The sequence below is a fragment of the Amphiprion ocellaris genome, chromosome 16 (assembly GCF_022539595.1).
Source record: "Amphiprion ocellaris isolate individual 3 ecotype Okinawa chromosome 16, ASM2253959v1, whole genome shotgun sequence".
NCBI classification, from domain to species: domain Eukaryota; kingdom Metazoa; phylum Chordata; class Actinopteri; family Pomacentridae; genus Amphiprion; species Amphiprion ocellaris.
The window spans coordinates 11,262,182-11,283,299 of record NC_072781.1 but is presented as its reverse complement, the minus strand read 5'-3'; the positions used below and the strand labels follow the sequence as shown (position 1 = coordinate 11,283,299).

Genomic DNA, 21,118 nt, shown 5'->3' with positions numbered 1-21,118 from the left:
AGAAACAATGTGTTGATGAAAAACGCTGAATGTAAACTACATAACTTTTATTCATTCCCACTCCACAGAGCACCTTTTAAGGGTCATGTCAATTCACAGTGCTGCTGCAAACTTTGTCATTCAAGGAGTCAGTTTTGTCACCAGTGTTTCTCCTTTTAGAGGATCAGTATTCACATTTGCCTTAAAGACATTTTTGTACAAGAGAGTAGTTGAAGCAGGTCTGTTTGAGAATCCGAGGACGCACAGCGCCCTCTCTTTCCCTTCCCCTCTGCATCACTCGCTCTAAGATGTCTGTCATCCTAACAAGCTTGAGGTCTGTTTGAAGATTGCCTTCTCTCTGAGAGACACGTTGCTAAGCTGGTGCTGAGTTTTAGCTCCCATCACTCTCCAAGTCCAGCAAATTTCCTCTTTCCAATAAACCTTCTGCTCCCAGTGGAAATCACTGCAGAGGAGATTTAACATAGCTGGATATGATTCTTTCAAGTTTTCACTTATCTTGCCTGAAAGATCTGAATGACTCCCCAAAAATCACTCAGTGCATTGAATAGATCCTAATTATGGCAGCTGAGTGAAAATAATTATAAATCAGATGTGTTTAAAAGCATGTAATTGTAATGGACACGTTTTTTTCTGTGAGGTATATAGATATTTATTATTATTGATTGTATTTGGTCTGACTTTTGTGTTACAAAGTATTTTGAGGTGTTAATAATTTAATAACCATAATAACCAATCACAGCTCTTCTGTGATCACAGATTACTTGAGTGTACTTGAACAGTTAATAAGCCTTACAAAGCATTATTAGACATGGTCTGACTAAGGTTTCTGACACAGAATTTCAACCAAAGACAATCAAATGATATTGCAGGCAGCAAAGCCTGAAACAGTCAACAGAAGCTACCATGTGTTTTTCTCGCACCTGAACAATAAAGACGAATGAATGAGGATAAATCCACTGGTGGTTTAAATACACAAAAAAACAAAAAGACCGAAGATTAAACAGGGAATTGATGTGATATTCTGTTGTAAATATTCCTTAAGGCTCTTGACTGGATTATTGCAGTTACTGAATTTCATTGTTCTTGTATTCTATGAGGAGAAAAAAATCAATACTCAATATTGGGCTTGCTTTGAATACCCATTCTGGTACAACAATGTGCTACAAAGTACAATCATAAAGACTGAAGATAACATTAGACACAGAAAAGCAGAGCAGTGCATGAGTTAATACCACTACCTTCAAGCACACTTCAGTGTTTGCTGTTTGTGCAACGAGTAAAAACGGCTGTATTTCATATCGTCTAATAGTATTTTCCTTTTCCACGATGTCAGAGGCAACACCTGCTCATGCCTTCTTTGCCTCCACACTCCTGCCAGAGTGGAACTGAACACACTAGAATCACACATCCATTTCCAACGGAAAACAAATGGTGCTTCAAAAGCGTGCCTGTCCAGACTTTCACTTGCCTGGAGAAAAATCATTGCCATGGTTACCTTTTTGGAGTAACAATATAATGTTGCTTTGAGTGCTTAGAGAAAACTACTGCGCAGTATTCCCTCATTCTCCTGGAGAAGGTCTGACTATGTATCACAAAGATGGTAAACAGTTCATGTGCTGAATAAAGCCTTTCAGTGAAAAAAAGAAACATGTTTTTCATTGCATGTGATTTGAAATGTAACAAAACAGCTCAATTTTAGATCATTTTGGGGCCATTTGTGGCATTCTAACATCAAGACTGAATTAAGGGACATTTGCAGCTGCAGGAAATGTAACCGTTTCATGCATAAACAGGTTCCTCGGATTTTGGCTCCAACACAGCATGAAGCAGAAACCTCCAGTTTCCCCATCCCCCTTCTCGTTCTACAGCACTCCAGCCCTCAGCAACATCACAGCACAGCAGCATGCTGCTTGTAGTTCACATGGAATTGGAAACGATAAACCTAAAACATGCATGAGTCTAACATATTTAAGCAAGATTTCAGCCTGTTCTTTTTTTTTTTTTTGATATATGAATTATTTTACATCAGCTATCTTGTAACATCTCTGTTGTTAGGATGAGAAAATACACAACATTTTGATGTGTACAACTTCATATTGCGTGTGGTATGTGTTCCCATTGACCGTTACACAGCCTTACTTGGAACAGGAAATATTGTGTGTGTCTGATAATGTATCTGATGAGTTGCCTACAATGAGCACATTGGTACATAACAGAAAACTTGAGCTGCATGCATTTTGAAACAGCATATTACATTCACATGATTAAAAATACAGCAGTGCCACAATATTTGTTGAGCAAGATGAATGTTTTTTTTATCACGATCAGCTGTACTTTTAGAATTACAGTCTAAGCAGAGCAGCTAGTTGTTGCTTTCCCCAACATGAATGACAAACCTCCCTCAGGAACATTTGAGCCACTGATGATAGAAGGAAAATATGTCCACTGAGCTCCCGTTGAATCCCTGACTTTAGCAGGGGCATACCAGTCATCTCTGCTATCGTCAGCTGACGTCTCAAACACAGCGCTACTGTGTGCTCTGGCCTTGTCTGCTGCCTCGATGAAACAAGGACTTCTTAATGAATATTCAAACACAGCCTCTGTACATTAGCATTATTCAACTTCCAAAGGCATCTCAAATCAGATATGAAACATCCACGAGAGTGCTCCTAAGATTATAAAGCTCTTTAAAAGCAAATATCAAAAGCCTAAGGCTGGCTTAAAGATTTGAGAAATTTAGCTTTGTTTCATCATTCATATGTTTTTTCTGTCCTTTTTAAGATAAGCAGATCATTTTGAACCCATCACACCCAGGCTGACAGTTTCTGGTATCAAAGTTCAGACTAATCTCAAAGGTTTTACAGTGATGCCCAGGGATAACACAGATTTTGATGGTGAGCACACATTCCATTGTGCCTACAAAACAAGGCATACACTCCAACGCGATGTACATAACACTGCAGTGAAATTATAGAGTGTAATTTGAACCTGAGGCAGATAGTCATAGAAAGTGACATTATACAGGAGAGGCAGTATGAGTCAAGGTTGACTCATCAACCAGGCAAAGTGGGCACCTGCCCAGGGGCCCCGGACCTCCAGGGGCCTTTAGAAGTCCCAGATTCACTGAGTGTTTACTGTTTTTTTTAATTAAATGCAAAAGAACTTTATCTACTCAGTTACAGTATCAACTAAAGCCTTGTAAGATCAACTAATTTTGTGGCATTTAGAGAAGTCCTGTGTTGACTGGCCCCTAACAGACTAATATGTCAGTGGTATGAGTAGATGTACAGCTTCACACAGCTGCAGTATTCACTCCTCTGTTGAGTTGTTTTCAGACGGCACTACTCCCACCTCTCTCAGCTTCTCCAGCCTCTGCAGGGTCTCCATGATGTCCGACTGCCATTGTTTAACCTGCTGCACTGCCGTCACTCCCTCCTGTAATCACACCGTTGCTTTTTTAGTGAGGAGTCATAGTGTATAAACACTGTTGAGAAATGAGCCACAGCATGTTCGCTTCCTGTATGCAACCAATAACTATCCTTTAAAAAGGGGTAATAATACAGTGTAGTATAATAACAATGTACACTCTCTACTTTCAGGTGAGCGTTTTCTCTTTATTGTACATTTTAGTGAAAGGCTAGAAACAAGGTGGGAGAAGAAGGATCATGGCATCCACCAAAGCTCCCTGCCTGGCATCAGACTGTAGACATTGTAATTATGTGGTATGTAACTAAGCTGTTTCTGTGTTGATTGGCATCTTAGCATAAAGACTGGAGACATTTAAACAGCCAGTGCTGCTCAGTCCAAAGGTAACAAAATCCACCCATCATCTCAAATCATCTACCTTATATCTTGTTTTTTTAATATGAAAAAAATGGTCTAAAAATAACAATTTCCCATTTTATGGGACTCTGCTCGACAGTTTCTTGGGTAGGATCAGTTACAATCACCACCTTAATTAGGAGATTCCAGGAAGTTATTGTGCACTGCCAAGAAACAGTCTGGCATATATCCCTTTGTAAAATACAAATGGCCGCTTTTTATATATTGGTTTCCATATGGATTAAAAAAAAAAACACCTTCTGCTGCTTCCCCGATTCCAGCCTTTATGCTAAAGAAACCTAAATGGCTGTTTCCTGCAGCTGTACTTGGTACAGTTCCAAAATGTCAAACTATTTCATTAAATTTTCATATTCAGGCTATGTGAGATATGCACAGCAGGTGGTGAAACTTACATGATTTTTTATCTTTGTGTCAGCTCCTGCAGCTATGAGCAGCTTCACTACCTTGTATCTGTTGAGACGCACCGCATCGTGCAGGGCTGTGTCGCCCTCCTAAAATGAGAAAAGATGTATTTTATTAACGGTCCAACTGAACTGTTACAAAACACAGAAGTGAAACACATTGTTCAGTTGCTTCCTACCCTGTCCCTGGAGTTAATTTTTGCACCACAGGACAGCAGGTACTCAACAATGGTGGTGTGGCCTGTTCTTGTGGCCACATGCAGAGGAGTGCTGTTCAACTGCATATGGACATGAATATACACTGAGACTGGGTTATTTGTATGCAAATCCACACATAAAGAATCAACTGTTTATCAGCAAAAGACCGAGTATGTTCCCAGATATGCAAATATGAGTTCAGGTACAGACCCAGACACAAATAAAACATATATTCACCTTATCTCTAACATTAAGGTCGGCCTCGTTGCTCGTCAAGGCTTTTACAACTTCTAAACGTCCCCCTCTGCAAGCACAGTGTATGGCCCTGGAGCCAAGCTGAAACACAGTAGGAGAGCCCCATCCTATTAGCAGTGCTGACTCTGGGCCACAAGAGGCTGGATCGCTAGTGTGAGAAGATAATCTCACCCAGTATGATCATCATCTTTACAAACAAGCATCTTACTTGATCTTTTAGGTTGATATCGGCTCCTTTTTCTAACAGCATTTGGACAACTGCAGTGTGTCCTTCCAGAGAGGCACGATGCAGCGCAGTCCTCTTCAGCTGGAGAGTTTAAGTACATTATAAGCAGAAATTATGTTAATACAATAAAACAAATGTACTTATCTGTTTTACAGTGAAAGCTCTACCTCGTCCTGGGCATTAGGATTCCCGTCATCAGCCAGATATGTCTCAATCACTTTCACTTTGCCTTGACTAGCCGCAGTCATGAATTCAGCAGTCTCCACAGGCCCTATCTGTCCACACACAAACACACAGAAACACAGAGGAACAGGAGAGGTGGAGACTCAATTTTAACATCTCTGTTATGCACATCGGACATGTTTTCTGAAAATTGCAGCTCACCACAGGGATTTCTACAGATACTCTGGGTGCGTAGGTTGTCTTGATCTTCTTTTTCCTTTTGCATCCCTCTGGGATATTATCTCCTGCACTCAGGTCTAAAATCTCACTGTGAAGGTCCGATGAGAGCCTTCTCACTCTCTCCTCTTCCTAGCAAATCACAAAAAGAGTAGTACCGCAGAAAACAGTCTTTGAAACCCTAGATGAGGGAGGTCGGATTGGCTTGCAAAACAGTGGTGCCAGGTGGGCTAAGGGGTGTTGAGAGCTGGGAATCACAGTGTTAATGTCAAAATAAATTCACAGCATAGTGAAAGCTCGGCTTGGCAATAACAATAGTAGCATACCCAGTAAAGTGCCTTTCATATGCTGTTAATATGTTTTTACATAATTCATCAGGGACACTGAATTAATCTGTGTGCATGTTACCTTTCATCAGAAATTACTGAAATGTAACAACAGCTTATGAACGCAAACATCTCCACATTAAATACATTTTACATGTTCTCATGAATCAGGACTTTTTCAAATTGTGGTAATAGTATAACATGAACATGACATAATATACATTCTGCTGTTCTTTTTAAAAGACTCCCTTGTGATGAGTGTCTACTGATTATTATTTTAGAAGCCATACTTTATATACTATAAAATAACTGGTAAATCATCACAACAGTCAGTTTAGAAACAATACGTCTCTCACCTACCTGTGTTTTCTTTTCAACTCCTGTTTTATGATCCATCCCACTGGATGCCCACTGCACAATGGTTTCCGTTTCTGGCATGTAGAATGCAAAAATACAAAAAGGCAATCAATAAAGTAATTTGGGACAGCTAAAGCTATTAGATACTGGCTAATAACCTGGAGCCAAATCAAAGAAAAGTGGATGAAAATCCAGCTGACTGCTTGTCACTTTATACAGAAGTGCTGCGGGTCCAGTGGCTTCCTGGCTGGAATGCTGGGTTCACAGTGGGACATTGTGTTACCCCAACAAACAGGTGTCCGCATGTATGTTTGTGTGTGCTTGCCAACTCTACATTCTCCGTCTCCCTTTCCTTCTCCGTATTTTCCTCTCTGTCATGCACGCATACACGTCCATGCACAAATACATCCAACCCTTTAGGCATGTCATGCACTGTGGGTATATTCATACCACTAGCTCCTGGTTTTACTCACTTCTGTAGTTGCAACAGCTTGTACTTCTCTTTTACAGGAATACAGCCCTCATAAACACACTATTTTGAGGGATTATGCTCTTTATAAAAGTTCCATTACTGTCAAGTGATACCTTGTAAGTATCTGTTTTATAGCTCAGCAGCAATCAATCACTGCCCAGAGAGAAATTTTTCCATTAAAGCAAACCATTGAAGAGGTACTTCAAACTATACCCACATATGGGCAGTAGATATACAGATATGTTAAAACCACCATAAGTGAAAATGTGCAGGTCGACATATCATGATTTAAATAAGCAGTCAACGCCATGGTGAAGTATTTTCACCATCACACTGTAGCGTACTGATGACAGTCTAAAAACATGGATTCAGACTTCTAGGGTTTCATATGCCACAAACATAATTAGCCAATCCTGTCAACAAGAATGGGACCTTGTTTATTGCAATATTTCTTCAGAATCGGTTACCATTTCGAACATGTAATGGCAGTTTTACAGCTTGCCACTGAGTAGGAGTTGGCAGTGTTGGAGCAGAGTTGTAGGTGAGCTGGTGTGCTCCAGCTGCAGCAAGCTGGGTGAAGTGAATAGAGAGAGAGGCTGGGACTTCATGTATCTGCACATTCTTAGGTGCAGAGTCACATTTAAATCATTTTAAGGCAAAAGGGATTATTTTCACAAAAAAAAAAATCTAAATGTTTTACTAACACAGAGATGAGTTTTTAGGGGCTAAATCAATGATCAGAGAAGGACTTATTGTGCCATTTTAGTTGCGTTAAACTTATATAGTGTCATTTAGTATTCCTTTATGATGTGTCTCTCACATTGAACATGTTTTATGCACACTTCTGTATTGATATTTTCATATAGAATGGACAGTTGGTCACACACACAAACATACATACTCACGGTATTTACAAATGCTTCTGCCAGAGTGTGACGAAGGGACATGTTAATGGTTAACCAGTGGCTATGAAGGAAGTGACAGAGTTCAGCTGAGTAGGAAGCAGCCATTTTAGCCCCACAGCTTATGTATTTTGCTGCTTTCAACCATGAAGCACAGGCAAAAAGACAGTTGACGACCGGCTTGTGTCTCTACCAGACTGACTGTGAGTAATGTTGTTTGTCTTACTCAACAGGATGTTCCTCTTGATGCTTTACTGCGTAGAAACTATTTAAAAGAGAGTGCTTGTTGACTTCTGGTAGTGAAATAGGTGAAATGCTACTCTGACTAAGCTCTTTAAATATTTCCATGTTCCTAAAAAGAGTGTCTGTTTCAACTACAGAAGGTTTAGCTCATGACATTGTTGTCATGAAATGATTCATCATGCTTAGTACCATTATTCAATAATGCGTGTATGTCTCAGGTGGAAATACAAATACCATGGTGACGCTGAATCACTTGAGTGTAGAGGACCCAGATGATGGCTCTCCACTGCTCCCTGAGGCTGCAGAGGCTCCAACACCAACACCTGTCTCTCACAGACAGCGAGTGGTCACAAAGACTGCCTCTAAGGAATTTTTCGCTCACAGGTACTCTCTCGAATTACCATATTTATATTGCATACTTGTAATCATTGCAATAAGGTTGACTAATCATGCATTCATGATCTATTCTCATCTTTTTCTCTGCTGTTCAGAAGGGAGAACTTCGCCATCAGTGTTCTGCTGCTGATCGGATGCTACTCAGCTATTCTGATTCCTGCATATTTTCCCTTGGATATGGTGGCAACCCCCAGTAATGACTACCTAAATCCCAAAGATCTGGTACAGATACACCTTAGCAAGCATTCTGGACCTTTTTTGCTCTTACCAAATGTAACTTGAATGTGTGATCCTCTGTTCAGGGCTTGTTAAATCGGTCAGCCTCCCTGCTGTCAGATCCTTGTCAGCCTCGCTGGTGTCTGGACCACCTCAAGCCCCTGTCCTGTTCTGCAGGCCTCCTGGACATCCCTGTGTTTGTGCAGCAGGACACGCCGTGGAATCTGTCCCCTCCTCTGGGTCTCCAGGGCAGTGAAGAGCATCTGGCGCTAGCTCTTGCCTCTCTTCCTCAGCCTGGCCTGCCTCCATCACTGAAGAGGGAAGGCAGCTGCAGGCAATGCGTGGTGGTTGGCAGTGGAGGGGTTCTTCACGGGAGCCATCTTGGATCCCATATAGACCAGTATGACATCATTATCAGGTATGTGTGCCAGAGTCAGATGCAAGTGGAAGGATATGTTAGAGAGACTATGGCAGCTATTTTTAACCCATGCTGATGGACAGCAGCCAAAATTGGAGTGATGTTAAGGGAAAAGGCATGAAGAGAACACACTGCATCTCTTTCACTAGGCTGAATAATGCTCCAGTGGATGGCTTTGAGCGAGATGCTGGTTCACGCACCACCATCCGCCTGATGTACCCAGAGGGAGCCCCTCATTCTGCAAATGAGTACAAAAAGACCGCCATGGTGGCTCTGGTGGTTTTTAAGAGCCTGGACCTGGACTGGCTCACTTCTGTCATCACCAAGCAGCCTCTGGTGAGCCTATATCACAAGGACTATTGCACACAGAAATGATGCATTACATAAGCCGCGAGTGTCACAGCAACCCATGTAGCAATACTGCTCCCTCATCATCACATTCACTGCCTCACATGCTCTACATCCCCTGTGGTGTTTAATTTTTTCAACAGAGCTTCTGGTCCAAAATGTGGTTCTGGAGGGAGGTGGTGGATGATATTCCTCTGACACCAGAGAGCTTCAAGATCCTCCACCCTGAGATTATTCATAAGACGGGACAAGTCTTACAAACATATACTCTGAAACAGGGAAATGTGAGTTCTAGCATGCAAATTCTGTAACTCCCTTATGACAAACTGTGACTCACTCTCATATTCTGCTCATGCTTAGTTGTACGCTTACATACAATGCTGCATATAAATAGAAAAAAAGGAATCAACAATGGCACATCTGGGTAGTCTAAAATCGTTCTTGAATAATCTATGGATATACCAACCTGAGACATGAATTGACTGAGCTGTAAACCTAGTTAGTGAAAGATGAGCAAAAACGCATATTCTACTGCCAACCATCCTCGTAAAGACTTATGCCGTTACGTTGGATAATACTTAATGAAGAAAGTATTGCTGAAAAGTTTGTGCTCATTAAGAAACAGATCAACAGTCCTTTTCTCCTCAAAAAGATGGTGCCAACACTAGGTGCCAGTGCAGTGGTGCTGGCTTTGCAGCTGTGTGACCAGGTCAGCCTGGCAGGGTTTGGCTATGATATGCAGCATCCAGGGGCCAGACTTCACTACTATGAGGCCATACGCATGGACGCCATGAAGGCTCAAGTAAGTTTCGACTGACAATCCGATTCAATTTCATTTATATAGCACAGATTCGCAACAAATGTCATCTCACAGCACTTAGCACAATAAGGGCCAGACCTTACAAATTATAAACAGAGAATAGAAAACCCAACAATCCAGAGTTGACGTTGGATTCCCTATGAGCAACGGTGAGAAGGAACTAAAAAAACAACACTAGAATAGGGAGGGGAAAGAACCAGGCTCAGGGAAGGCAGCCATCTGCCTCAACCGGTTGGGTGAGAGTGGGGATAGCAGGAGGTGTTGGGATGGGGACGGCAGGATAGTGGTAAGGAGGCTCATTGGCTTACAGTACCAACTTGTGATTTACGTATTCATTTTCTTATCATTATCCAGGTGGTGCACGACGTCAGTGCTGAAAAACGTTTCTTGAGGGATCTGGTGTCTGCAAGAGCTGTGACTGACCTCACAGGAGCTCTGTGAGTCCAAGGCTGATCCTATACTGAGCTCAGCATGCACTCCCCCTTCTTCCTGTAAGGAGTCCTCCATAATGTGCCCTGTTTGAAGAATCCTAAACAGAGCGGATTGATCTTTAAAGTGCTCAGTGAGCACATAAAACTCTAATTGCTATGATGATCGTAGAGACTAACTTCTCATTCCTATTCAATTACCTTATTAACCCCTGAATCCCAATCATTCTCCTTCACCTCAATAGAAGCAGCACAATCATGGGTAAAACTCAAACATGTCTTTTGTGCAGTATGACACAGTTATAATGCCATGAATCAAAAAAATAATAATAAAATCTGAATTTAAAAAAAGATTGAATTAACATGTAAAACATTTTTCCTAGTGCCCACAGATGTTATCAATACTGGGAAAAAATGGCAGTCCTACATACTACAGCTATTTCACAATAAAAGCCTGCAAATTGCAGTTCAGCCGAAAATCTCAGATTTTTTTGTTGGAATTTTTAGTTTTTCACAGAAAATTCTCTCAGAATTCATGCAAATGATTTATCTTTGGAATTTGAAAAAAAATAGACCTGTGGAACTGAGTTTTTGATTTTGATGAAACACCTCAATTTGAAGCTTATATTAGTTGAAATTTACAGATGGAACCACACTGCACACTTAATGTGTTTAAGGGCCATTGGATTGTTGAAAATGTGTTTCTTTCTTTTTTTGGCTATGAAAAACGGTGTAATATTGGCAATTTCAGAAAGATAACATGCTTCTCAAACTTGCCGGAAGGGTTTAACGATTTAGAGGATTAATTCACCAGCTGTTACAAGTATAGTAATTGTAGGCGCAGTAATTATGTCATTACAAACAGGAATGCAATGTTTAATGGTTCATGCAGCCAATTCTGTTTACAAAAACTCAATAAACAAGTGAATCTGAGACTACTGATATTTTTTTTCCCAAGAATAATCTACATTAAGAGAAACATGGAATAATTGATTGTGTTGCATCTTTCATTTGTACAACATGACACTGGCAGCAGTACAGACAAAAATGGAGAGTAACTGCTTTCTAAAACTTAATCAGCTGCAAATTTTAAAAAGTGAAAAAACATACACAGTTTAACTACATACATGTGCAGCATTACTAATAAATAGGAAACAGCCCATAATGAATATTTAAGAAAATATAAAAATCAAGGAGCGAGGTTGTCATAAAAGACAGATAATAGTGCATAAGTGCACAATGGCATTTGAACGTACTAATCACAGATATAAGTGCTTACAATAAATAATATCAGGCCACATTATCTATCTATCTATCTATCTATCTATCTATCTATCTATCTATCTATCTATCTATCTATCTATCTATCTATCTAGCTATCTATCTATCTATCTATCTATCTATCTATCTATCTAGCTATCTATCTATGTACAGCACAGTGTGTATCGATAATGAGAGTGACAGAATGTGGTTTTTGAGTTCTTGGCAGCACAACAAACCTTGACTACTCTGCCTGTGAGCGTGTCTACAGCAGCGGGTTGCGTGAAGGCTCCCACAGTTTGGTCGCCAGCTGTCTGCAGTGCTGGAGGATGATGTCGGTGGGGATGACCGCCAGATGAATTGTCAGCAGCTCATAGCACTTCACCGCCTCGCCCTGGTGATTCTTACTGTAATACCGAAGCAGCTTCCTGCAACACACATCCGTTAGTTTACTCAGGAGAATGATATTTTTAATTAATCCCATCCATTTCACTCATGGCAGATTGTTTACCTGTAGTAGTCCCACGCAAGCATCCCAATAGGGGCTGAGTCATCAGGTAGGGTGGGTATGTCCCCTGCCTCTAACTTGTAGCCCTGGTTGATTAGACATGCACATTGTATGACGCTGTTGTTTAACTTAAAGGCTCGTAAACTGATTTCTTTTTTATGAAGGAATACTAAAGCATGACTTACTGTTTCATTTTCAAACCAGAGGAAGTAGCAGAAGTAGAAATCTCCGTCACGCAAGGTGACAGTGGAGTAGCCCTTCTGAAGATAACGCCGTGTTGTGCTGACCAGGCCCCACACCTTTAGTACAGAACAATAAAGACAAATTAATGTAAGACAAATATATAAAAAAAACAAACAAACATTGATTTATTCTGTTCTGTGTTACCTGTACAAATAGTATAAACATAAGTTTGCTTAGCATTGCACAAAACAACGGGGAAAAAGGGTAACAGCCATCATATAGAATCATTTGCAAACAAAGTATTGAAAAACAACATGGTTTGCAAGTGTTATGAGCAGAAATATGTCTTAGCCACAAACAAAAACTTCCTGAAATCTCTGCAGGTAGTCTGGGAACAGTTTCCCTGTTTCCAGTGTTTATGCTAAGCTAAGCTAACCAGCTGCTGGCTCCGATTAGATATTCATACATACAATACAAACATAAGGAAGAGAACACATATTTACCAAAATATAAAACAATTTTTTAAACTAGGCATTCACATCAGAAGCATTACATTTAAACTTCACTCTAACAATTTAATAACGTTACTGATTATTGCAGTGAAGGCACCAGTAGACTAAAATGACATCTAGTTGGCTTGACCTTGCTTTTGATGTACTGAGCCACTGGTCCTTTGCCCAGCTCAGACGTGGTGCGTTCTGTGATGCTGAGTGACGGCGCAATCATTTGGCCGGTGGATCGGTCCACACAGATAAAGTGGATGAGGCCTGGGAAATCCTCCAGGTAAGTAAGATTCACTTGGTTAAGGAAATACACCCAGGATAACTCTGCATTATACTGTAAAACATGTATACATGTTGGTAAGATCCCTAACATATACATGCACTTGCAGAAATAATTCAAAGTAAGTTAGCTGAGAGATCTGCCACGTTGCATCCATAGATTATTTTGCTGATAGGATATGACACCATGGTGATATTCCTCTTGCTTTTCACCAACAGAAAGTCCTTCCAGTTCATCAGTTTGTCTCTGGGAAAGGAAAGAGAAATTGACAAAAACAGCAGAAAGACAAAGACAGGAAGAGAAAGACAGTATAGACATGAATACAAAGGACAATAAGGAATGCTGTTGTGGAGTCAGTGTCTTGATACATGTACTGAAAGTTGATTTATACTTTAAAAAATGTAATGAATAAGTCTAAAACAAAACTAATGCAGTAAGACGCTCAGCTGACTGATACTCACTGCGCCATGGTCTGGGCTCGTTCCTGCAGAGCGGGCGAGAGCCGTCGAGGGGTGTCGGCTGATCCAGAGTCAGTAAAAAAACACTGTCGGTATACGCCACACAACTGGGTTTTCATGGCTTTACACGATGGGATAAGACTAAAACAGATGGATGATGTAATAGATGTAATCATTCAAAGGATCATCCGGAAGTTTTGCTGTGCTGCCATTTGGCCAGCAGAGGGCTGCAGCAGACTTACTCTTCTGTGAATCCATGTCCTCCTCTAGTAAAGGCTCTGTTCTTGAAATCTGTCCAGACATTTTGTAAATGTACGGACTGGAAGGAGTCAAGACAGATTTTATTGACGCATTTCTAAAATTATTGATTAATCACATTTATTTCTATAACACACAAAGAACTTGAAGTAATTCATTCAATTGAGACTCTGGTAACAAAACAAAGCTTCTCAATTTAGTATGTGGTAATAATAATCTAGACTTCTCTGATGATGAGCAGAACTGAAGTAAGGTTGATACAAAAAATAGATTTTAAAGTAAACTATTCTCAATTGTATTTTGCAAAGGAATTCCACTTAAAATTGTGTTGGGTGTTATTAACAACGGTAGGCATGTACTGGTGAGCCGTAAACGCTTCATTTGAAAGAAAAAAATCACTGAACATAATAACAAAGCAACAGAGTTGGTATACAGAACATACCTGTATCTCACTGGGCCCCAAGGCCTTAATGAATTTATCCAGCTTGCCACGGATGTCATGCATAGTAAGCTGGCCTTTGGCAGCAGCAGGACTTTGGCCTTCATTTAAACGCTTCTCCAGCTTGTCAAAGGCCTCCAAAAACTTATACACTGACATGGCCACTGCACTGGTGGGAATCTGACAGAGACAAATATACTGTTCAAGTGGTTCTACAAGGGAGCAAAGACGTGTTTAGATACATAAGGCCATACAAATGTGTCACAAATGTGCCCCCTACTGGGCACAAAACCACAACAGGTCCAGCCTGAAAGAGGGCTACTGAGGGCTACTGTGTGTTCATGTATGCAAAATCATGAGTGTATACATGGCTGTGTGTTGTTATCCACAAACCTTAGTTAGCAGTACTAGTGAGATCCCAGGCCACAATGGGAGACAGTACATGGAGTGAGGCATCATGGGATACAGCCCGTCTTTGAGGGAGACCTCTAAGAAGACTCTGCGAGGGGCTGAAGGGTCGGGTGGACTAACTACCAGAGTGTGCAAGCTGTCCTCCGCCATCTGGAGACATCATTCGTTTGTCCAGTTGAGTCACAGGTGACTGAACAATGTGTTTATTTAGCTATTAAAAATAGTCTCACCTGGATGTCTGGATCCACAAACTCAAACAGAGGAGGACTTCCTCTTACTGGTTTTTCTGGTGACATACACACATACGAAGAAAGATCAAGAAAAACATATATTATACTATCATGATGAATAATGTCCACTTTGTATAGCTGCTATCAAGTACAGATACAGGACTTCAAAAAAAGAGGGGAGCTTTCAGAACCTTTGTCCTCTCTTCCATTAGGAAACTCAATTAACACTCCTGTATATACCCAGACCACAGACTGTATAATAAAGATGAACATAGCAACCCTAACATCATCCATTGTTAGTGGATTACAGTTCTAAGCCACAAGCTTGGAATTTCACCATCTTGCCTTGAGAACTGATAATATGACAACTCAAAGAAATTACAACAAACATTGATATAGTACTGACCTGTTAATAACTAGTTAGCCCTGCACAAAAGCATACCCTGCTTTATCGTGTACTTTACTCTAAATGGGAAAATAATTTACAAAAAGAAAACCATGCTGTATTAAAGGAGACTTGAAACCGGCAACGGAGACCAAAACTGATTATGACAATGTTTACTAAGGTGAAAAATCACATGAGAAGTAGGATCATTATCTTATCAAATTCTATATGAACTGACCTCTTTTAGCAACCAGAGAAATCGCCCCCTGCCGGTCGTTAGAAATAATGCAGGCTTAAGTCACTGCCAAGTTGGTGTCACTTTTTAGACCTAAGGGCTGAATCCACCTTTTATGTGTAGTCTATATAGTTTATCCAGATCCATCTGCATGAGTGTATTCCAGTACTAGCTGGGTAGAGGCATGAATTTATATGTTTAGATGTGACCAAGTGCATTTAGTGTATTATGTAAATCTGCACGTTATTGCATGGATGTTGATGTGGAATATGTGCGGCTTGCAAAAACAAAAAAAGATTATCTACACACTAATTTTAATCATAAGTACATGCCTACATAGAAATCACTGCAGAAAAGCAATTACACACATTCTACTTGACAACCCACCTGAATCGCTGGAGTCTCTGTCTGTCGGGGAGGGCTCTGGAGTGTAGAAACTTTCAGGACCAGAACCAGAAGTGCTCTCAACATCCTTCACAGACAAACACACAACACGTTCAGAAGCGACATGACCAACATTTTGTGGTGGCGCCTTTAGATCGGCCGTCAGAGCTTTGTACCTCAGGGCTCGGGTCATCCTGGTCTACGTTGCTAGGATACATATTCTGAGCCATGATGATGAGAGCCAGGAGGTCTGAGGTGGCGAGCGTACTCGCATTGCGGCTAGAATGAGTGCAGGAGCAAAAAGATGGCAAATACAGCGTCTTTATTGATTTCATAGTTAGAAATGGGAACGTGTGGAAGTTATAGTGGGCATTATGCGTACCTGGAGTAGAAAGCAAGTAGTTTGGTGTGAACCAGGATGAAAGCGTGCAGCACCTCCTCTCCTGCTCTCTCTACGCTGCTGTTGAGCTGCTGAACTAAACGGTGCTCCAGGAACTCGATGCACTGCTCACACAGCGTGGGGTGGATCAGCCTCTCCACTGCCTGAGAGAGGAAGGAGATAGCATGTGAGCCTGGTGATGGTGGGTTATTTCTTTTTAACAAAGATCGCTTGATTTGGTTAGAATTTACATCTCTGATGTAGTGAATGTCCCCCCCCCAAAAAAAGACGTCTTACTTGTAATTTTCCCCATTTAAAATCATAAAAGAGGAGAGAAAAAAATACAAAATGCAATAGGTAACGAACATTTCACTGGAAATGAAAGACATCTGACACGATTCATCAAAATAGATTGAAAAATTGCTCTGACTGGACACAGTAATTCTGAGCCGAATGCTTTAAAGGAGAATCCAGGGTAAATTAATATTGATATGGGGCAAAGCTGCACATTCTAATTAGATTTTGAGTAACCTAGAAAAAAAAATTTACAATTAAATGAATGCATAAACAGAGAGCTGGAAAAAAAACACCAACATCCTTCCACTAATATTTGGTATTGTGCCATTTCTGCCATCTGGTGTTTAAAATTTTTATATCATGCACCAAACATGCACTACAGTTGGTCAGAGCTTACTAGTAAATAATGAAAACAGAAATAAACATTGACATTTTCTGCATTATAATAACACTGGCAGCTCAATAATGTATTGGCTTTATTGCACTCAAGGCACCTGTGGGAACAAATATATGAGCTCGACTCTATATGAAGGTGTCAAAAAACTGTGTCTGTAGTCTGCTGTATAGTCTTTTCTGACCCCATACATCAGCAATCAAAGTGATGAATGAAAAATTTGAAGATAATAAGGAAAAGGTGAAAAAATAACAACCAAAAAAGACAGAGTTTTCCTTTAAAGTCTGCTGTGTAATGTAACAAAGTGCAGCACCTCCACTAAGAAGCTCTGGTCGTTCTCCCGCAGGTGGCTGTAGGTTTCCAGGAGGCTCTGGAGATGCTTCCACAGTCTCGCCCTCTGCTCCGTGTCCTGAGGCCGCAGTCTGGCGACAAACATCACAAATCATATAAATCAACCAGATGCTTCATTAAAAGTGTGCCGTCTCAAAACACAGAATGTCTTACTCTCTTTTAAGAAGGGTCCCACTGAGGGTGACCATGCCAAACAGGACCTCGATCATCTTCTTCATCACATAGATTTTCCTCCTCAGATCGTCCTCCTTCTCCTCACCGTCTCCATTCACAGCAATGTAGAGGCACTCATCGAACTGAGGACAAAAAATAAGCTAATAAATTTGCATTGCCTCAAGTACATGAATAAAATGGAGAATATAATGAAAATTAAATGTCTAAAACTCCATCTTGCTCTTTGTGCTCTCTAGAAAATTAATAAGAGCACAAAAAAGGCCTAAAAGAACGCTGAGTGAATCTGAAATGTACCAAGTTATAACTGTATCATGTGGTGCTGCAGGACAAAGCTTGGTTTGATTCAATAACTAGACTCACATGACAAACATGGTGCTTGACTGACTGCATTAAGGTCGCTGTGTTATTACTGAAGTTCAACACAAAACACAAAGACATCAGAATCACAGCCTTTTAATTTTATAAGGAAAATGACAATATATATGGAAGACAGCTAATCTAGTGAGTTGTGCAGGAGTAAAGACAGCCTTTATTTTGAAATGCACCTGGTGGAGTACGTAGATATGGTTATTCTCTGTGGTGAAGGAGGTGTAGCTGTCGCTCTGCCGATCCACTATGGTGCTGCAGGAGATGATGATGGGAGCAAACTGAGTGCTGATCATGTCCTCAAAGGCTGGAAGCTGATCATTAAAAGGAAAAAAGAAAAGAAGTTGAGTTTAGATTCTCACAGCAACAGGAAGCAAGTTAAATAGCACATGTACACATATATTGTACAGGATCTTGCTCCGCCTCACCCCCTGGCCCTCCTCCTGCGATGCTCCATACTGCTCCTGGATAGTCTGCTGAAATTCGAGGTCGGTCCAGTGGAAGAGGACCTCAGCGCTCTCGCTGGCTATAAGCAAACACTTCATCTGGTCCACAGATACACTTCTGTCCTGTCTTACTGTGGTGTTCTGTTTATTCCGAGGGCTTCACGTGCATTAGGCTGTAAAGAAAGATGGTAAAAGTACTGAAGTGAAAGACGTTTATCAGTCTGGTGAAGAATTTCGTGAAGCAGGAAAGGCATTTAAGATGATGTTAAAAAATCTAAACACACTGAAACAAATCTGCAGCAATTAAGCAATTGATTGTCAGCAATGAAATTTATTTTGACAAATGAATAAACTGTTATTTTTTAAGAAAAGTACATGAAAATTCTCTGATTCCAACTTCTTAAATTTGAATATTTTCTGGTTTCTTTACTACTCTGTGACAGTAAACTGCATATCTTTGGGCTGCTGATAAGACAAGATATTTAAAGACATCATTTCAGGTTTTGGGAAACACTGATCGACATTTTTCATCGATTTCTGACATTTTATGGACAAAATAATTAATTGATCAAGCAATTAAATAATTGTCAGATAAATCTTCAGTGAACATATTTGATAGTTGCAGCCTTTAAAAGAACTCACTAAGTAGCAAATCCCACAAAATCTTTTACTTTTTATTATTCTGTCTTGTGCACTACACATTTGAGAAACATAATAAAAGACAAAATTTTAAAAATTATAATTATTGATCTAAAAACTCACTTAATTTCTATGTATGCATTTCATTTTCAGCTATTAGATGCTCAGAGGATTGCCATAAAGTAAAGATTTGAAGCTTAAACAACAGATTAATCAGTTCATTAAAGACATCAACATCTACTAATAATTAATACATTCAAAAATTTAAATTGAAATAAACTAAACATAATCTTAAGAATATCATTCACTATGTGAGAAGCAAAGGCCTAAACCTGACTCTGAATTTCGGCATACTTTACAGCCACGAGCTCTGTGTCACTGACTCACGGGAACACAACTTTCACACAGGCCTTGTTATGATTATATTAGCCTGCGGAGAAACTAAGAGCAAAAGGGAAACCTTTTCCCATGCTCTACTGCCTCTTGACCTAAAACAGTCAGTCTCTGGTATTTTATCAATGAGAGCCTGCAGGGAGATCACAGATAGGAAAAAGTAAGATCAGAGGCAGAAACTGTAAGTGATTCCAGGACAAATTCAGCCACAGCAGGTTTACTCTGCTGCTCTCCTATTCGCTCAGGTTGACTTGCAGTTGCACCTAAAGGTAACAGATACTGCATATTTTACATTCTCCTGAATAATATATGTTTAAGAATAAAGTATGACAGAAGGTAAGACTGAGGCAGTGATCTAGGGACGTCAACTGGAAAAACAGATGCTTAAAACATCACTATGAGATGCTACTTTAATAAATGTCATTGGGAGCATTAATCTTAGTGTTTGGACTCCATTTTATTAGATGATGACATATGGCTTGTTGTTCAGCACCTATAATATATCACATGGATGCGCATGGTGCCTCTGGCAGTAGGTCAACATAAATGTGATTTTAACTGGAAGTGATCAATTAATTTAGGATGTGTTACATTATAGATAAATATAATGTGATTACAGCAAAGTATTATATTGTAATGCATTACCCAAAACACTTCCTGCTGGCCTTGTAGAAACACATTTGATCACTTTAACATCAATGTAAGGTGCAATATTTCATTTTCATCTAATTCTTTTTAGATGCAATATTTCATTATCATGTGTGATATTACTTATTATTTTACTATAATTACTTTTTTACTGTTCTATTCTAGCCTTATTTGAGCTTACTCATCTTATTTACTAGACACTGCATTTCTTGTCTGCCACAATTTCCTTTGAAATTAATAAAGTTCTATCTTGTCTTACCTCTTAATGTGCTGCTACTCTTTTCTTTTGAATTAATCCCAAAGCTGCTCATTTCATATTTGTAGCATCTGTAGGCTGTAAACATACAGTCAAACATGGCTTAAAAAGATGATCATTTATAGATTTCCCCATAATCTTGACGTCAGAGTGTAGTTTTGTTGATTCCAACAGCAAATTAACAGTTTGATCATCTAAAATCGTCCCAATCCGCAAATTACACTCCATGTTTTACCTAAAGCCAACTTTCCTATTGCCAAACTTTTCACTTCCTCCATGCACACTGGTCAGCAGTGAAACAAACAAACAGTTTAGATTCATGTCACAGCAGCTCACTCACACTTTTCTGCTCCAACTGATCCCAGCATCTCGTGCCAGTGTCTCTTCTGTCCAAACCTTCAGCCCCTTTCAGGTTTTTTTTCCTGCAGTTTGTGGACGTTTTGGTTCGCAGTCTTGCTGTTTCAACTCGCTTCCTTCCTTCCTTCCGCGCCGCAGCCGCACAGCAGCGCTGCGTCATGTGATCTGGAGTCTGCGCTGATCTGAAGCCAGATTGGGCCGTGAATCGGTGGAGGAGCGGCCTGTTAGGGCTGCTCCTGGATAAGTGTTGTTGCTAAGTGGCTCTTCTGTTCGCTGGATTGGCCCCTCGAGGCGCCTGATGATCGGTGAGGCAGGAAAAAAGTCATGTGCCGGTGCGTAAACTGGGCCACATGACCGGGAGGCTGTGCTGGAGATAATAGTCTGGTATTTATGGAATGCAGCTTCATGGTTGGGATAGAGATTACCAGTGCTTGTGCCCTTTATTTTTAAGTTTTCCTTGTAGTGCAAATCTCTTAATAAGCCTAATAAAGTAAGCCTTCTAGACATTTTCAGGAAAAGCGCACACAATACAGAGCAACTAAACTGTTCAGAATATGACTATAAGCAGATATAGAGGCCTGGGGGGCGGATATTTTAACAAAACCTCTAATTTAATCAAATGAAATCAGCCTTACA

At 40.2% G+C, this 21,118-nt stretch overlaps 3 protein-coding genes across 5 annotated transcripts; 1 reads left to right on the top strand and 2 right to left on the bottom strand.

Moving 5' to 3' along the window:
* Positions 1-32: 32 nt before the first annotated feature.
* On the bottom strand, positions 33-8,420 carry ankrd2 (ankyrin repeat domain 2 (stretch responsive muscle)). 2 transcript variants are annotated; one of them, XM_035954940.2, is made up of 9 exons: positions 8,287-8,420; positions 6,009-6,079; positions 5,308-5,454; positions 5,091-5,198; positions 4,906-5,004; positions 4,680-4,778; positions 4,424-4,522; positions 4,236-4,334; positions 33-3,435 (listed from the first exon to the last, which is right to left on the bottom strand). In XM_035954940.2, the coding sequence occupies exons 2-9, from the start codon at positions 6,042-6,044 to the stop codon at positions 3,310-3,312; spliced, it is 813 nt and encodes a 270-aa protein (XP_035810833.2). In that variant the 5' UTR covers positions 6,045-6,079; positions 8,287-8,420; the 3' UTR covers positions 33-3,309. The 2 variants fall into 2 exon arrangements, with proteins under 2 accessions (XP_035810833.2, XP_035810832.2); XM_035954939.2 differs by lacking the exon at positions 8,287-8,420 and having other exon boundaries at positions 6,009-7,847.
* st3gal7 (ST3 beta-galactoside alpha-2,3-sialyltransferase 7) lies at positions 7,446-11,181 on the top strand. The gene is made up of 8 exons (XM_023284941.3): positions 7,446-7,582; positions 7,841-8,006; positions 8,114-8,240; positions 8,321-8,652; positions 8,802-8,988; positions 9,144-9,284; positions 9,653-9,802; positions 10,175-11,181. Exons 1-8 carry the CDS (start codon positions 7,504-7,506, stop codon positions 10,259-10,261), a joined length of 1,269 nt encoding a protein of 422 aa, XP_023140709.2. The 5' UTR covers positions 7,446-7,503; the 3' UTR covers positions 10,262-11,181.
* hps1 (HPS1 biogenesis of lysosomal organelles complex 3 subunit 1) lies at positions 11,096-20,651 on the bottom strand. 2 transcript variants are annotated; one of them, XM_055018676.1, is made up of 19 exons: positions 20,466-20,651; positions 20,129-20,203; positions 18,172-18,362; positions 17,923-18,057; positions 17,357-17,499; positions 17,166-17,274; positions 16,165-16,325; positions 15,959-16,061; positions 15,786-15,870; positions 14,779-14,834; positions 14,531-14,698; positions 14,141-14,317; positions 13,683-13,759; positions 13,444-13,581; positions 13,164-13,228; positions 12,842-12,987; positions 12,202-12,315; positions 12,020-12,102; positions 11,096-11,936 (listed from the first exon to the last, which is right to left on the bottom strand). In XM_055018676.1, exons 3-19 carry the CDS (start codon positions 18,286-18,288, stop codon positions 11,774-11,776), a joined length of 2,040 nt encoding a protein of 679 aa, XP_054874651.1. In that variant the 5' UTR covers positions 18,289-18,362; positions 20,129-20,203; positions 20,466-20,651; the 3' UTR covers positions 11,096-11,773. The 2 variants fall into 2 exon arrangements, with proteins under 2 accessions (XP_054874651.1, XP_054874652.1); XM_055018677.1 differs by lacking the exon at positions 20,129-20,203 and having other exon boundaries at positions 20,466-20,650.
* Between the last annotated feature and the right edge of the window lie 467 nt (positions 20,652-21,118).

Bases quoted from the DNA above. Each gene is read 5' to 3' on its own strand.
- ankrd2 (XM_035954939.2), bottom strand. From the start codon at position 6,086: ATGCCAGAAACGGAAACCATTGTGCAGTGGGCATCCAGTGGGATGGAT. The intron at 4,779-4,905 runs GTAAGATGCTTG...ACTGTGTTTCAG, and splicing joins ATATCAACCTAAAAGATCAA to CTTGGCTCCAGGGCCATACA. The intron at 4,523-4,679 runs GTGAATATATGT...GTCCATATGCAG, and splicing joins ACCTTAATGTTAGAGATAAG to TTGAACAGCACTCCTCTGCA.
- hps1 (XM_055018676.1), bottom strand. From the start codon at position 18,288: ATGAAGTGTTTGCTTATAGCCAGCGAGAGCGCTGAGGTCCTCTTCCAC. The intron at 15,871-15,958 runs GTACAAAGCTCT...TTGTCTGTGAAG, and splicing joins AGGATGACCCGAGCCCTGAG to GATGTTGAGAGCACTTCTGG. The intron at 14,318-14,530 runs GTTTGTGGATAA...TGTCTCTGTCAG, and splicing joins CACTAGTACTGCTAACTAAG to ATTCCCACCAGTGCAGTGGC.
- st3gal7 (XM_023284941.3), top strand. From the start codon at position 7,504: ATGTATTTTGCTGCTTTCAACCATGAAGCACAGGCAAAAAGACAGTTG. The intron at 8,653-8,801 runs GTATGTGTGCCA...CTCTTTCACTAG, and splicing joins CAGTATGACATCATTATCAG to GCTGAATAATGCTCCAGTGG. The intron at 9,285-9,652 runs GTGAGTTCTAGC...CTCCTCAAAAAG, and splicing joins ATACTCTGAAACAGGGAAAT to ATGGTGCCAACACTAGGTGC.